General features: G+C 42.1%; 1 protein-coding gene across 6 annotated transcripts in view; it reads left to right on the plus strand.

The window, feature by feature from the left end:
• LOC115085060 (mevalonyl-coenzyme A hydratase sidH-like) overlaps positions 1-17,994 on the plus strand; it is a 78,391-nt gene that overhangs the window by 18,457 nt on the left and 41,940 nt on the right. For all 6 annotated transcript variants that reach the window (XM_029590625.1, XM_029590624.1, XM_029590623.1 and 3 more), the window contains exons 3-5: positions 9,610-9,707; positions 15,727-15,871; positions 16,325-16,474. In XM_029590625.1, the coding sequence (XP_029446485.1) occupies positions 9,610-9,707; positions 15,727-15,871; positions 16,325-16,474 (393 nt within the window). The remainder of the gene's footprint in view (positions 1-9,609; positions 9,708-15,726; positions 15,872-16,324; positions 16,475-17,994) is intronic.

The following is a 17,994-nucleotide window of genomic DNA, read 5'->3' on the forward strand; positions in this document are numbered from 1 at the left end:
ATAGGGAGAGGACTACTGTGTACAATTCTGAAGACCGCAACTTCAAAACGATATAAACAGGATGTAGTCAGTCCAGAAGGAGGCTAGTAAAATGGTCAGTGGTCTTAAAGATCTAAACATGTATATCCTAGAAGAAAAGTAAGATGGGGAGATATGATAGAGACATTCAAATATCTCAAAGGTTTCCATGCACAGGAAGTGAGCCTTTTTGGATGGGATCTAGAACAAGAGGGTCATGAGATAAGAGTGAAAGGGGGTAGATTGAGGAGAAATGTTAGGAAATATTTCTTTATAGAGAAGGTGGTGGATATGTAGAGACAAAAACAGTATCTGAATTCAAGAAAGCATGGGATACATATAGGGAATCTTTGCAGAAGAGATGAGAATTATAATGCTAAATTGGATAAATGGGCAGACTGAATGCGCCATACGGTCTTCTTTGTGCTGTCATGTTTCTAAGATTGGGACCACACAAAAACACTTTCTCGGACACCTATTTCCCACAAGCGCTCCAAAAGATCACCATGAGAGACAGTCTCAAAGGCAGTGGACACATGAAGAAAAATTGCTATCACATCCTTACCACCATCCAATTCTCACAAAATAAAGTTGGAAACTGACAGAAGTAAGCTCTCAAACTGTTCTGTTCCTGAATCCACATTGACATAAATGTAAATTTGATGCTTTTATAGATAATCAAGTTGAGAATATACCACCTCCAATAATTTACCTAATGCGGACAGGTTGGATATGGGCCAGTAACTTGTGGGGCCATCTAAAGGCAATGACCCCCCCTCGTATACACAGGTAGTACCTGAGCTTTTTTTTATTTCTTCTGGAACTCCTGTGGTGGTAAATTAATAAAGGGCACAACCACTTCCAAGAATTAAAGCAGATACAACATGGAAAAAGGGTAGGGATATGAGGAATAAAAGGAATTCCTTAAATTTCCCATAATGGTTTCAACTTCTGTTTTCCCAACAGATTCCCAAAGTCCTTCCAGGCCAAACCGACCCCCAAGCTAAACAAATTTTTGGATACTAAACATTCCACATTGACTCTGATGCTGACAAACTAGCCTCATGTGTCTGTGCAAAAGACTGTATAGTTGTGACCAGATGTTCTGCCTTGTCACAAAGTGTTATACACTAAACGGGAACTCAAATCGAGAAGCCTTTAAATTTGTCAAGTAAGGATTTAGTAGTCAAAGACAGTGAGTAAGGGCAATTAAGTGAGGCCTGAAGGTGTTCAGAAAAGTAATTCCATTTCAAGGATTCAAAGAGTGATTTATACTACAGTCTTACAGCAAAATAAACATTATGGAATTCAACAGAAAGGCATTTATGCCAAGACTTTTCAGCTATATGTAGTAGTCTCTTTACGGTAACCAATGTAGCATTAAGCCATGGACCCTAGGGTGAACATATATATATTTTTTTTTTGTACATCTTATTGAAACAACTTCCTGCTTAACAATAGAAAGAAAATGCAAAAAAGTGGTGATCAGTTGATAAACAGATTCAAATTTCAGTTGATGTTTAGCACTTTCCTACTTACTTTTAAAAATATCAGGGTCTATTGCCCTATTCACAGTCTTATCTCTAGTGACTACTGTTGTGTAACTTTTTCTTTGCAGTGAATTTACTCCTGAAAGACAGTACATAATCAGACCAAATAACGGGCTGCAGCAAGTTATCACTCAGTACATTAACATCTGCCAGGGGATCTGAAATGAGTATCTGGTCCAACATATGCCCACCCCTGTGAGCAGATGCATGTACAATTCAGTACAAGGACAAAATCTAAAATTTCCTGATAAATCCCTTTAGGACTACAGTTTGGATGTGTATTCAAGTCACTAACAATCATAATTTTTATGGATTGCAATGACAATGTAGCTAAATCTTCCAAAAATGTAATATCACGGAGGAAATGATGTCATCTGACAACAATGGCCGCATAACCTTGCAGCTCTGGCTGGCTGACGAATAGAAATAATGAATTTGGAAGATTTTGCAGACCTCGCGCCTCAGCAGAGAGATTTGGACTGCGGGAGAATGGCGCACAGGAAAAAGCCAAATAGATCTTAAAGAATTCTGGTGCCGCAGTACTTTTCAAAAGAGACAGGCCTAGAGAGAGGTAGAGAGCACGCAGCAGATTGAGTCGCCCTTGAGCATGTGGCTGAGGTCTTGAGTGTGCAGGAGGGACCAATGAGATCTGATTTCATTACATTGCAGCGGTGAAAATGGAGATACAAGACTCAGTTGGCAAACTATGATGAGAAGCTGACAATCTGGGCAGAGGGTTCTAGATCTAAAACAAAGGGCAGATGAGCATTCTGATGAGATGGAGCATCATGGAAAAGAGCTGCAGCAACTGAAGCAAGTAAACAGCAAGATCACTGATAAAATGGAAGATTTTGGGAACAGATAGCGTAGAAACAATATACAGGTCCAGGGAGTATTGGAGAATGAAGAGTATACTGACTATGTCCAAATTGTATAAGATATGTGGGCTTGTATTAAACTATGATTCTCCTGGGAAAGAAATCCCAGCAGTGATGGTGGATCCGGCGCTGGATAGAAATAAACTGTAACAACTCCAGAGATATAATAGTATGCTTGCATAAATTTTGTCATTAAAGATAAGATAAGGCAAGAAGCATGGGTACAATTCCCTGGAAGAATAAACATCTCCAGGGATTTAATGATATCTCTGTAATTAACCTTCAGTGCCGTAAAGGCTTAAAACTGGTCACAGACACATTGAGAGCTGAAAATATAAGATAGAAGTGACTCTATCCATTTGGAATAGTATTCACCGTTAAGAGGCGCACATCACAAGCAAAATCACTGGAAGAAGCAGTGAATATTTTGCAAAAAGTAGGCTTCGTGATCAAGGAGCAAAAAGAAGAGGAGAAAGCAGTACCCAGATGGGAAACGTCACAATGGTAGAGAGTGGGCAAAGGTGGAAAGAGGCTGCAGAGAAATTTTGATGGTGATTTGCCTTCCCGTGACTCTCTAACATGAACCAGAGAATCTAAGGGCCTGGTGGATCCTGGAGAATTATATACTTGTTTCAGAGAAACATAAAATATTAGCAGTTGGGTTGACTTGCTTGATACATTGTTTATACCTTTTCCAATATTAGCAAATGTGATTTGGAACGTTCTCATAGTGTGAGTTCATATCTTTGTTATTACTGTGTGTATACTGCTGATCGTGCTATATTGTTGAATTGAGATAAAAGGGGCTAATCGGAGGGAGGGGGGAACATCCTTCCTCAAGACCCTCTGATCCTCAGATAATTTAGGAAGTTGAATATTCTGAAAAAAATTGATTGTGCCTTTAAATCCGCTAAGTCCCTTCTATATAGCTTTACTAGCCGTTAAGCCCGTAACAACGGGCTCGGTCCGTTTCCTTCCCACTCCCTCCCCCTCATTCTCCCTCCTCCTTCACTCTCACCTCCCTCTCTCTCACCTCCCTCCCCCTCTCTCACACCTCCCTCTCTCTCACCTTCCCTCCCTCTCACCTCCCTCCCTCTCTCTCACCTTTCCCTCCCTCTCCTCAGTCACTCCCCCTCTCTCAATCCCCTCCCCTCTCTGATCATCCACAACCGGCAGATCTCGGGGGGGGGGGGGGGTGTGTCCCTCCCACGCGCGCGGCGCCGCTACTTCTCCTCCCGCTCCTGCCGGCAGATATCGGGGGGGGGGGGCTGTCACTCCCGCGCGTGCGGCGCCGCTGCTTCTCCTCCCGCTCCTGCTCGTCTTCGCTACTGCTCCTCCCACTCCTGCTTTGCGGCCGCCGCCGCTCCAGCTTTTCCCCTTCGCCGCCGCTCCTGCGGCCACACCGCCATTTTTTTTTTCGGGCACGCACGGCTCTGACCGACGTGCTCGCCCGCACATGCGCGGTAGAGCTGCTCTCTACTGCGCATTTGCGAGCCGTCGGTCAGAGCCCATTTATAAGGTAGATTTTTTTGTGTCCAGCGCAATATGAAATATGTCCTCCTTAGCACTAGTTAAGCATCATTCCTAGTTAAGCATCATTAGCACTAGTTAAGCATCATCCTAGTTAAGCATCATTCCTAGTTAAGTTATGTCCTCCTTAGCACTAGTTAAGCATCACTAGTTAAGCATCATTACTTTCAATTCAAGCAACTCAACTCCGTCAGAGTAATCAACAACCTTGGACAACTCCTTAATGTATTTTTCTTTTTCTAATTTGGCAGGTTTTATTACCTGGGCTATTTCTTTTTTAGCTCATTGTTAATTTCGCTTTCACCTTCTCTTCAATCCAAGTTGCATTATGTCCCTGTTTTATTGTAACTGCTATTTTCCTATTCTATCACATGTTAATGTTAAGTGTTTTAAGTATTTATCCTTCTGTCACACCCTGTTTATTGTAAACCGGCATGATGCGACTCCCATCGCGAATGCCGGTATATAAGAAATGCAAATAAATAAAATAAATTCCAGTATGTTAGCAAATTTACCTCTGGAATTACAGGGGTAGATTTTCAAACACGGCGCGTTCGTGTACTTTTGCTGGCGCATCAGGCGCAAGCAAAAGTACGCGGGATTTTAGTAGATACGCGCGTAGCCGCTAAAATCCGGGATCGGCGCGCGCAAGGCTATCAATTCCGTATAGCCGGCGCGCGCCGAGCCGCGCAGCCTACCCCCGTTCCCTCCGAGGCCGCTCCACATTGTCTAAGCAATATTCCTAGAAAACAAAGAGGTAGGCGATCTATGATACCGTCAGGTGAACACAAAAGGAATAGATGCCGTTATCTTTTCCAAATACTTTATTGATGCAGAGACGTTCCAGATAAATTGCCCGACTCTGGCCGAGTTTCGCAGCCTTCTAGCCGCTGCCTCAGGGGCTCCAAAATTCAAATCATTAATAATGTTTGATCCACTCAAATCAGATAATGTGCCAACGATGATAAAACAACTTCACAACGATGGGTCCAAACACAGATTTGTGTGTAAACCGCAGTCTCTGCTATGCAGAGACTGCGGTTTACACACAAAGTATTTGGAAAAGATAACGGCATCTAAGCAATATTCCTTCCATTTGTCTGTTAAGAATTGTTTAAAAGTTTGTCCAGCCTGATTTTACCAATTTGTGTGTCCATAAATTCCAAGGTAAGGAACATCCCATATCATACTTGGTTCAATCTTATCAAACCATCATTCTGTGACTAAAAAATCGTCCAACCTGGAATACCCATGGTGTACATTGGAGAAAAAAGTAAAGTCTTGTTCTTCTCTGTGCAGTAGACACCAATCCCTATAACTTTTTATTTTTCCTAGGCTGTCTAGCAGGTTCTCAGTCCACCAAGGGATTATCAGTAATATTGAAATCACCCCCCATTATATAAATATAATCCTCCCAGCAGGACAATTTAACTACTAAATTAGAAAAGAAATTGCATATTTATTAGGGGCATATACATTTACCAAAAGAACCTTAATGTCGAGTAGTGTACCAAGAACAATAGTGTAGAGTCCATTCACATCTGTAAATTGATGATAAAGATTGAATGGTAGACTTTTATTGATTGATATAGCAACTCCTCCTCTGCCTAGATGAAAAGGATGACTAGAAAGTGACCTAGCCATTCTCTGCGTAACTTTGTATTCAGAGTCAGACAAGTGTGTTTCTTGGAAAAATGCTATGTCTGTTTTTCAATTTTTTTAAGTTTAACACTTTTTTACATTTTATGGGTGAGTGCAGTCCATCCACGTTAAGTGATCTGAAATGGATTAGGACCATGAATCTTTTGTCAAATTTTTTTTTGTCTTCTCTTGCCCTTTAGGGAACCAAATCAGTTGTAGTGGCCTGATCCCCCAGCTAGGTCCCCCACCATCTGACGTTCTACACTCTCAAAATCTGCAAACAATATGATAAGTATAGCGTATCGACACCTTACCTTCATCACTATTACCATTCACCAACATACACTCACAAACACACCCATTCACACCATGAAAATTCGTGTTTCATGGTCCTCAACAGAAGAATCCATCTCCCCTAGAAGATCTTGTAGCGCCGAAGTGGTTCCTTGTTCAGCGCCCATCGCTCTCTCCTGCAATGATCCTGGAAACCTCCCGGATCCCTTGAAGAGCAGTCAAAGATTATTTTGTCAAATGATATTTCTTCAGAGTAAACCAAACCTTTCTAAACCATAAGGGCAGGGAGTTACTCAATAACTGAATCAATAAATTGTCACGCTTCCTGGATTAATGACACAGTTATAAAAGCTTGGTTCCTCCAAACATTGCAAGTGTAGCGGCTATACAAAAAAAGAGCTCAGTACTTCAGGTATCAACGACAAACATAATAAAAGATTCTGCAAATGCCAGCTCAAATTTCAGCTGATTTCAACTCAAAAGATGTCTGGTGTTCCCTTGATCTTGGTCAAGTCATAGCTTGCTTTAATAAATATTCTTAGCCTGAGAAACAAAACAAATAGTGGAAGGATGTGATAGGGGTTGGCCAACTTGGCTGTTTCTTGTACACTAGGGATGTGAAGTTAAAAAAAAAATGTCTTCATTTTGTTTTGGCCAGTCTCATTCTTAAGAACATGCCATACTGGATCAGACCAAGGGTCCATCAAGCCCAGCATCCTGTTTCCAACAGTGGCCAGTTCAGGCCATAAGAACCTGGCAAGTACCCAAAAACTAAGTCTCTTCCATGTTACCGTTGCTAGTAATAGCAGTGGCTATTTTCTAAGTCAACTTAATTAATAGCAGGTAATGGACTTCTCCTCCAAGAACTTATCCAATCCTTTTTTAAACACAGCCTCTATCTGAGGCTGAAAAACAAAATTATTGTTTGATCAGTCAGTTATATAAGGTGGGATAGATGTATGTTATGTTATATATTTATATAATTTATTTATTTATTTATTTTTGGTTTTTATATACCAGAAGTTCCTGTATACAATACATATCACTCCGGTTCACATTTAACAGAGATAACTATCGCCGGGGAGGCGGTTTACATGGAATATGTAATAATATTATATCTAATTATCTAGAATGATATCCCTCGAATCTAGAAGTTGTTCTTGTAAATGCAGTGTTATGCACACCAATTTCCAAAACTGAATTGAAAAAATGCACATCCTTATTGGAAGCGTTTTCTGCTCATTGCACTCGGACAGGATTCCAGACTGGATGGATCTTTGGTCCCATCCATTTTTGGTGGCTCTTATGTTCTTTTGTTAGGTGGGTCTTCCTGTCTGAGACCATCGCTGCGTACGTTTGGCTTACCTTCCTCTGCTCATCTGCTTGGCTTCCCACACTCACCAGAAGGGTGGTGATATGCAGGTGGGTGTGTCTTCCTGGCAGAATTTTGGTCTAATTTTTCTTTCTAGGTTCCCACAGCACAGGCTGTGCTGGGGATTACTGCTCTTCTGGTGGACTGCAAGCTAACTACCAGCATGAAATCTATTTAATGTTTGGGTTCTTGCAAGGTACTTGTGACTTGGATTGGCTAGAAAGAGGGATACTGGGCTTGATGGGCCCTTGGTCTGACCCAGTATGGCATATCTTATGTTCTTATGTAACTGATCTGGAAAAATTAGGGAAACCTTAAATCAAAAGTTTTTAATCCCAGGATGGGACTGCCTGCATGTTTCTTTGCCCATTCTTCCGAAGGGAAAGTTGAGGGTGTAAGACAAGTTAGATCAGAGGACACTTTGAAACAAAATACAGAGCCTTGGAAAAGTATTAGATGCAGCTGTGTAATGTGCCCAAGCTGAGACTTCATTTTCTGGCACCCATTATTTCATACCATAGATTAGAAATTCATACCCACACTCTTGGCACTTTTATGATGTTCAAATTAGTGTGACATGCTAAATCCTTAAGAGGTAATTTTAAAAAGGTTTTATGCGAGTAAATGGGCTTTTGAAAATTGCTATGATACACACACAGCTCCTTTGAAAATTACTTCCTTACAGTTTTTTAAGAAAAGCACCAAGATGGAAGGAAAGGAAAAAAAGTTAATTTCTGTTTGCAATAGAGGCAGCAGCAGCAGCAAATCAAACAAAGTGCCTTGTAGATTAGTTCTGTAACCTAGGTGTAGTCAAGCATGGAGCCTGTCCTGCTGGGGGTTAGTAGGTGAATACTGTTCTCCATGGAAAATCTGTCAAGTTTTGTTGATGATTTTCAGTGGGACAAGTGCAGGTTTCATCAATTTTGAGGTCTTAAGCACCCCTAATCCCCTTCCCCTATCCACCCCTGTCTTTCAATTGAAAGAATGGTAGTGTTAAAGTTTGCAGTATAATATGGTTATAAACATCTTTAAGATGTCTACTGCCTGGAGAGGAGAGAGAAGTCAATCGCATTGCTCCATTGCCTGACACGCCTCCAGCTTGTGTTTCTGGTACGAGGTTGGTGTGGAACAGTAGCTTGAAAGTTTAACTGCAGGTACCGGGGGAAGGTTTGGGCAGGGGAGGGAGGGCTTTAATTTTTAAATGTATTTAAATTTTGTTTCATTCTGCCTTTCATGACACTTCAAAACGATGCATATTTAGATACTGTGTGTGTTATCTTATCCCAAGAGGGCTTTCCCTTTTCCTGCTGCAATTTAAAAAAAAAAAAAAAAAAGGTATTTATTGTAAAACACCTAGAATTATAAAACTTGTAAGTGCTTTATAATAAATGGTGGTCTGTGTTTGGGTTTGAAATTGGTTTAGAAAAGATGGATCCTTTGTAGCCTGTTTTATAACAGTCAGATCTATCACCTCAGGCTCAGTGCATCCCTAAACCTTGACTGCTGGAAACAGAAAGGGCCTGATGGTGAATGGACAACTCTGCACATACTCTGATTTTTTTAATACTCTTAACCTTAGTGCTGCTGCTGCTTACTGAACTTGATGGATCTTTAGTGCATGGCTAATTGTCTAACCCAGTTATTGCGTACTGGTTTGCCTTTCTCTGCTCCTCTTGCTCCTGCATTCAGTGGCAGCCTGGAAGCATAATGCACATTGGCATCCACAGCTATTAGTTTGAGCATTACTCATTTACAGATGGGGAAAGTGAGACACATGGCGTTACAGTAACTTGTCCAGGGTTGCCCTGGATGTCAATAGGTGAGCAGAATCTGAGTGTGCAAGCTCTTAGTACTTACTATTCCTAGCACTAGGTCACACCTTCTGCTTGTCAAGGTATCAAGATTAGCACTGAATTCTGAATTTTTTTCTTAGGCATTCTTATACAAAGTATAGCAAAGAATGCCTTGTGGGGAGATCATGCCTATATCTGTCTATCAGCAAGCAAATCAACAAACGGATTAAGCTAAACTTTGAGATATAACCGTTATGGATTTTGAATAGTTGAATGTGAAACTAGAAATTTTTGGGAGAGGTTATTGGCTTGCTTGTTGGTTTGTTTCGTTTTAAATGAGCTAGCACACAATCTACTATAGCGCGCAAAAACAGATTTTACCTGGATTACTTGTGTGGTAACCCCACATCTCCCTGCAAGAGAGATATCTTTGGTTGGAAGTGATTGGAAATTGTTGTACAGCTTCTTTGTTCCCTCATCTAAGATTCCTAATGTTCATGACTACATCATCTGTTTTTAACATGTTTCTTCAGGAGGTAATTTTTGTGCTGGTTATGACTTAAAAGAGCTGGCCCACAACACAGCCTCAATCAAACTGGAACAAGATGTCACCAAAGGCCCAGGCCCCATGGTACGTATTTAGAAATAACCGAAGAATACTTAAAGCAGCGTGAGTGAAACCGAGCTCCGTGCCATGTAAATCATACCTGAAACAGATTAGGTGTATGCCAGACAGCAACAACACTTACACAAAATTTTAAAAAGGGATAAGCCTTTTAGAGATTCCTCATCTCACCTGCTAGAATTAGGCTAAAATGAGAGAGAGGTGCTTAATTATGTACACTTTTTGTAATATCTCAAGAAAGCAATGAAGGAAAACAGACAAGACATAGATGCCATGTTGGTAGTTAAACAAATGTAATCTGTTTCATTCACTTTTGATCAGCCTGTATCAGTGCTACATGAAGATTTGAAATGCTGCTCAGATATGTCAAAAATTGCTTTGGTCAAATATCTGCAAGCAATCTAAAGTTCATCTTATGTTGTCTGCCGTGAAAGACTGCTAAAGCGACCGATACCCTGAGACTCACAGGAGCTTAAAGCTCTCTGCTTTCAACTGCTTCAACAATGTTGGAAACCATTGGACCAAAGCAATAATCAGCAATAAAGTGAGGCCCCCAAAATCTTTGTGCTTCCGGTATATAAAGCCAACCAAATAGCATTTGTGACTTTTTATCCTAAGCAGCATTTCTATTTTTATGCAGTGGTTGTTATAGGACCCAGTGGATTGTGTCCCAGGATACCAAAAGAACTCAAGGAAAGGGCTGACCGCACCATTCACGGCTCTTTTTTTTTCTTTTGAAATTGTTGTTTCAGTTATCAGGTACATCCAAAAATTGAATTTGAGAGTAAATTTTCACATGTACCAGTCATAACATCCAACAGAAAAACAAAGTCATCATCGGGAGGATCAAAAATATAGAAATTAGAATGGGGAAGGAAATAAAACCAAATTGCTATCAGCACAAAATCAACGCCCAACAAACATAGTTACAAAACACCAGGTATTTTGAAGCTCCATATCAATAAGCTAAGGACAGAGCTGGTCCTCTTATGAGGAACAATTACTGTACTAACTACTTTATCCACACGGGGGTAGATTCTCAAATAGCGCGATTTGGCGTACTTTTGTTGGCGCATCAGGCGCCAACAAAAGTACGCTGGATTTTAGTAGATACGCGCATAGCCGCTAAAATCCAGGATCGGCGCGAGCAAGGCTATCGATTCCGTATAGCCGGCGCGCGCCGAGCCGCGCAGCCTACCCCCGGAGGGAACTTTCTTTTGCCCTCCCCTCACCTTCCCCTCCCTTCCCCTACCTAACCCACCCGCCCGGCCCTGTCTAAACCCCCCCCTTACCTTTGTCGGGGGATTTACGCCTCCCGGAGGGAGACGTAAATCCCCGCACGCCAGCGGGCCTCTAGCGCGCCGGGACGCAACCTGGGGCGGGTCCAGAGGGCGCGGCCACGCCCCCGGACCGCCCCGGGCCGTAACCACGCCCCCGAAACGCTACGTCCCGCCCCGAAAACGCCGCGCGGATCGGGCCCGCCCCCTCGACATGCCCCCCTCGGAAAACCCCGGGACTTACGCGAGTCCCGGGGTCTGCGCGCGCCGGTAGGCCTATTGAACATAGGCGCACCGGTGCGCAGGGCCCTGCTCGCCTAAATCCACCCGGATTTAGGCGAGCAGGGCTCTTAAAATCCGCCCCACGGAGTTTAGATGGTCAAGAATCAAAAATACAAACTTACTCCCGTGATAGTTACCTTAGATTTCCATGTAAATATATATTTAATTCACTGCCCCAACGGGACATGTTGTTGCAATTCCATAGATGAACGAGAAAACACCTTTTTATCTTATTTACCAAGAAGCAAATCTCTATCACTGCTGAAATGTGCATTTCCCCAAGTGGGGTGAGTCTATCCATCACTCTATCTCTGGATTAACTTGATCCTTCTGCTCTAGAATATAATCTACTCTAACACTGTTAATAGTGTGTGTGGGACTTTCAGAATTTCCAAACAATACTTGAACATGCCATATGGAGAAAGTATTAGCAGAAGAAAAATTTGTATATATGTATATATATATATATATATATACACTGTGTATATAAAATGTATTTGTATGTTTCAGTAATTATAGTGGGAATATTTAAAAAAATTAATATAAGACCTTAAGAGTTACTATGCTGGGTCAGATCAAGGTCCATCAAGCTCAGCATCCTGTCTCCGGTAGCAAATCCAGGTCACAAATACCTGGCAAATCCCATAAGATAGATCTGATTCTTATTACTCATTCCCAGAGATAGCAATATCTTTCTTTAGTCTACCTGGCTTAATAATGTTTAATGGACTTTTTTCCTCCAGGAGTTTGTCCAAAAACTCTTGTAAACTCCACTATACTAGTCTCCTTGATCATGCTATCTGGCAAAAGATTCCACAGCTTGAAAGTGCACTGAGTGGGAAAAGTACTTTCTACAATACGTTTTGAATCTGCTGGTTGCAAGTTTCTGTCATGCTCTGGGGTATGTGAGCCCTTGGCTAATGCAGCCTGGCAAATGGCAGCCAACACACCACAAGGCATGGTCTAACGCCTGACCAGCCCCCTCCCCCATGGGTTGAGCCCACAGCTTCTGGTGGCCAGCAGGACTTCTCTGGTGGGGTGCAAGGACCAAGGCATCGGACCAAGGCATCAGACCAGGCCAAGGCAGGTTTGGGTCAGGGCTGACAGAGAACTAGCAAAGTCAGAGATCACGCACAGTCAGAAGATAGTCCTTATCAGAAACAGAACAACAGTCTGAGGGAAGGCAGGGCAGAAGAACAAGTCAGGATGTAGAGGCTAGGTAGGAACAGTAGCAATGGAGCACTGACGACTAGCACAGGAGGACCTGTTGCTGAGGTGTTGGCTGCTTGCAAAGGGCTTCCATTTATTTATTTATTTATTTATTTATTTATGGATTTTAATTTACAATCAAGTAAATAACAATTCAGTATTACATTATTCAATTTTACATTGAATATTCTTATAGGAAACAGGTTTGGTTTTTTTTCATTAATGTTTTAAACACATATGTCCCAAAGAAAAACAAAAACCTCTTATTATTTAACTTAGTTTCCTTATTACCAAACTAAATTGGGAGCACCTTTGAGCAATTAACAAAAAAGAAAAAATGTATACCAATTATATTACAGAAGTCTGCAGATATAATATTTATTTCCCCACCCTGGAGAACCTGTTATCACAGACAAGCTCTCTCTGCTGAAAACAATGTGCATGTTATAAAATCAGATGGCTGCGTGCATGTGCGCACACGGGAGTGCGGAATTTTAGCAAAATACATGCGGCGACGCAATCGGGCCTCCACCAGTTCCCTCCCAGTCTGCTCCAATTAAGGAGCAGATTGGAAGGGAACTTTCCTATCCCTAACCCTACCTATCCCTAATTTTTTTAATTTTAATACTCCCCGGGAGCAGAAGTAATCTCCTAATGGTGCTGTCCCAGCCCAGCACTTCAGCACGTAACAGGGGTTTCGTGCATGGCTGGGCCCGTTCTAAAATGCGTGTAGTGGGGCCAATTTTAAAATGTAAGCGCGCGGGGTACATTTGTGCGCGCTACCCGGTGCGCACAAATGTACACCCAATTTTATAACATGTTTTGATAATTATATTTTTTTAGTGTGGTTTTACTATTCTGATTGATTTATATTTCTTAATGTTATTGTTTTTGAGGAATACTGATGTTCTGTTTTTCCATTATTGCACTTCATACAGAATCTGGCTTGTTGTGGTTTCCAGTTCAGTTTTTGTCTGCATTTGTGTGTGTGTTAGTGTATGAAGGAGAAAAGAGGAAGCGTATCTCTCTCTCTCTCCCCCCATCTGTCTGTCACCATTTAGGATGACAAATATGGAGCGCAGGAAATGTTTAAAATCCTTATTAGTTTTAATTGAGTCATATTTGATGTGTCTGCTGTTTTTTGAAATATTTTATCAGTTTAGGAAATTTTAAAATTGTATTTTTGGGTTGTGGATTTTGTCAAAGGAAGTATTTGCCCCAGGTGTAAATACTTTAGGTGCGCCACTGCTCCCAAGTCTCATCCACATCCCCTTGATGGTCTTCTAATACCAGATTTAATGTAAGAATTGTGTGAAAAAGATAATATAAGCATCTAATTAACATTTTATGGCCTGGAGTCAATGCTGTGATTTTAACCCTGCTAGAGGGTTAGATATAATTGTGTTGGAGGATCTCAAAAGTCTTGTTTTTCGGTCACATCGGCAGCAAATTTTCTGGTGCACCACCAAATTCAGTAGTCACCCTGTGCCCCTGTTTGTGTCCCATTAGTTATCCTCCTTCCATCCTGTCTTTGAAATGGCTATAACGTCTATCCCCTTAGAATCACAACCACAGAACGTTGGGGCGCCATTATGAGAATCACACATCGCAAGAAGGATGTGGGTTTGTGAAGATACAATGGCGTTTTTGTGGTGATTGATTTAAAATCTATCCCCTGATAAAGGCTTGATGGCCGAAACATGGTCCATGTTGGGAAAATTTTGAACGCCGGATGATTCGAGCTAAGTATTTGGAGGTTTTATAGTGGGTTTAGGGTAGGTAGATAGATGATTTAAGTAAGAGATATAAAAAAATTTTTGTAATTGGTGAATGAATAATAAAAGTATAAATATTAGTAATAAAATAGCCTATGAGGGAGACTGTAGATGATTATAATCATAGTTTCAGTGAGGTTGATACTGCCTGAGGCCCTTTGTGGGCGAGAGACAGTGGATTAAAACAGAGGCACTTTGTCCTGATACCGTTTCTCCTCATATGGTTAGTTGGGTTGTTTTTTTTTTTTGGGGGGGGGGGTTAATTTTTTGAAAAATTTTTTATTCACTTTTGGGATAATTATAATTTCCCTCTCCATTCTTTCTAACTTTTGTTATCCCCTTATAATGCCATACGTTCCAACTCTCCAATCTTACTGTGATTTCTGGCATTTGCGTACAGATGTTTTAAAGTATGTTTTTTTAAGTGTACTTTAATATCTTTTTGTATTCATAATCTGCTTATTAACAAATGTATTTATTTTTAATTTTTATATACCGACATTCTTGTATAATATACAAAAATCATACTGTTTTACATTAAAACAGGAGATGCAGGAAAAAAGTTACCTTTGTCAAATACATTTAACATTAATAACAATGAAAATTGTTAACAAGGGATAACAACTATGAAAAAAGAGAAAGGTAAACAAAAATGGAAGAAACATAGAAGTTAAAAAGGTAGTCCATCTGGGCTATTTCAGCCTTAATCACAACTTCTCTACTGGGATATTTTAACTTCCCTGTTTTGTAAGTATCTTTGGAAGATACATCCCTCTGAACCATGTGCTTCTGAATGACTGTCTGCTTTCCCCCGTGGTCTAGTTTAAAAACTGTTCTATTTAGCCTGGTTCTACTCTGGTGAAGATGGAGACCATCCTTTCGGAATAGGCTTTTCCTTCCCTAGAATGTTCCCCAGTTCCTAACAAATCTAATACCCTCTTCCCTGCACCATTGTCTAATTCGCATATTGAGACTCTGGAGCTCAGCTTGCTTCTAGGGTGGACCGGAGAGCCTTTATGAGAATGCAACCCCATTAGAAATGGAATAGAAGTAAATTTTTATGGGGCTGGCCTAGATGATCTGGATTGAATTCCCAGGCTGTCCTGGGATGTTGTGGAGGTAGCGCTCACAGCCCCTGAAAGTAAATGAATCTCAATCATTGAACATGGCTCCTGGCCAAGGACTGTCATTACAATGACCAGACTAAGTGAGTTAGAAGAGAACATAAAAGAGGGGAAAAAAAATCTCTGAATAGTTGCGAATGAAGGCTTATGGCTTCAAATCCAAATTCTGGTTCTGACTTACCTAGAAATCCAAAGGGATCAGGAGGAAAATGCAGGCTCCCGCTCCCCTGAAAAAAAAAAAAAATACTATATTTTTGGTATGTTAAGTTATAATGCTGAGCGTTACCTGCTGTGAGTGGAGTGCCCCTATCCTGTTCCACTTATGAATTAGTTGCACTTTTTTTGTTGGTTTATGCAGGGTCCTTCCAGAATGCAGTTTTCCAAGCCAGTGATTGCTGCCGTGAGTGGATACGCCGTGGCTGGAGGACTGGAACTCTCTCTGCTGGCTGACCTGCGAGTCGTGGAGCAGAGTGCAGTTTTTGGTGTGTTTTGCAGGCGCTTTGGTATGTCATGGTAATCATCTTTTGCTCTCCTGCAGTTTGTCATTACCGCCTCCAGCTGTGGTGGCCATACAGATGTCTTGAAAGAGAAGAAAAAAATTTCAGTGTGCAGCAAGTGATCTAAAAATAAGAGTATCCAGTACTAGGTGCGTCAGATTAAGAGTCAACAAGACTTTACAAAAGGGAACTGCATATATCCAAAAATACACTTGGAAAATCCAAAAGCAGATCAAATAATATTTGTTATAGCCATAACTTTTTCGTTTCCCCAGTCCTCTGGAAAGTTCTGTGTTTGTATACTTGTACATGCTGTGTGCAAATATTTTAAATTGCTTGTGCAAAAGGTTACAGTCTTGTTAAGTGGACTAAGCTCAAAACTTACTAGTTCTACATCATAAAAAGGATGAAAATTGTAAAGCCAAAACCTCTTATTTCTCAGTTGTTTTATCACTGCAGGTGTTCCACTTATCGACGGTGGCACGGTGAGGCTGCCCAGGCTTATTGGCCTCTCAAGGGCATTGGATCTCATTTTAACGGGACGCCCCGTCAGTGCGCAGGAGGCCTTCGAGTTTGGATTAGCCAATCGTGTTGTCCCAGATGGCCAAGGTCAGTACCCCCTAACAGACCTAAGGAAAAACAGTGACCCATAAGTTCAACCTTTTCCTGCCTGCATTACTCGCATAATTAGTGGTTTGAGAGCTAAGAGAAAAATAAAATAGTAATGAGGATAAAAGAAATGGTAGCTGTCTTACTGCATGACACATCCAGTACTTGTTTATTTTCTGCACTTCAAAGTGGATTACATTTAGGTATTGTAGGTATTTTCCTATTCCTAGAGGGCTTACAATCTAAGGCCTAGATTCATCATTTTGCTATAAAATTGCGAAAAACAGCACCTGTGATTTAAAAAAAAAAAAAAAAGGGGTGGGGGGGTGTTGCCGAGAGAGACTGTGGCTCTTTATAAGGCTCTGATATAAGTAATCTATTTATACCACTGTAAGAGGGGCAACTAGTAACTCGAGGTGAGGTTTTGGTGGTAGGCTCGGTTTTGGGGGGGAAGGGCAGTTTTACATGCACAGTCAGAGGTACGAACAGCACAGTAGACATCAATGAAGATTTTATGTGATTTTGGGGTGATGAAAGGTACACAAAGATGGGATTTAGACATTGTACTCTCGATCTAGCTTGATAGCAGCTAGGAAGAGAGAGCATCAAACTAGGACGAGAGTACATTGTAAAAAAACTCATCTTTCCTAGCATGTAGCAGATGGACTCAAAACAAGTGGGTATAGTGTGCTCGTGCTAGCAGTTGGAGACGGATCTGACGTCAGCACGGGTACATATACCCCCACAGGAAGTGAAGCAATTCAGTAATTTCCGTCTCCAAAGCAGTTTGGAGCTCCTTCACGCTCGCTGAGCGTTCTTCCAAATTCTAACGACTAAATTCCTAGACGATATTTACTAACGACGAGCCCCGCACTCCTGCGGTGATACCAGTCTGTCCCTCCCCCAGTTGAGTTTCCCGAGGGGATTTCCGTGGTCCCTCGGAGGTCAGTGCCTCGGTCCAGTGGCCGACTCGCGGCAGGGACCTGCCCCCGAGTGAGAAGGGCTCGGGCGCGGCCTAGAGGCAGCCTCGGTCCTGGCGTGGACTTGGCCCCCGAGTGAGATGAGTTCGGGCGTGGCCTAGAGGCAGCGGGTGCGCCTCCTCGAGCGCGGCGGTGAAGGTACTCACCCTCTCCCCCCGCAGCCGGAGACCGCCCGGGTTGCAGCCGGGAAGCGCCGAAGACAAGGTAAGGCGTATATGTTTACTTGTTGGTCTCCGAGGATCCGAGGAGAAGCAGAGTGTGCCTCTGGGGCGGCCAGTTGAGCAGGCCGCCATTTCGACTGCCTGCTCGCCATCATCTTCTACCTGAAGTGTCCCGCCTATTGCTATGCGCACGGCGATAGGCGTCTGTGGCTACGCGCACAACCGACTAGAGGCACGGGCAGTCAGGCTAGCGTGCCTGCGATTTGCCCACAGACTGTGACACAGAGCAGTCAGAGTGATGTCAGACAACGCCACCACGGTGGCATACATCAACCGACACGGCGGAACCAGAAGCCAACAGGTATCACTGGAAATAGCT

The sequence above is a fragment of the Rhinatrema bivittatum genome, chromosome 2 (assembly GCF_901001135.1).
Source record: "Rhinatrema bivittatum chromosome 2, aRhiBiv1.1, whole genome shotgun sequence".
Taxonomy (NCBI): domain Eukaryota; kingdom Metazoa; phylum Chordata; class Amphibia; order Gymnophiona; family Rhinatrematidae; genus Rhinatrema; species Rhinatrema bivittatum.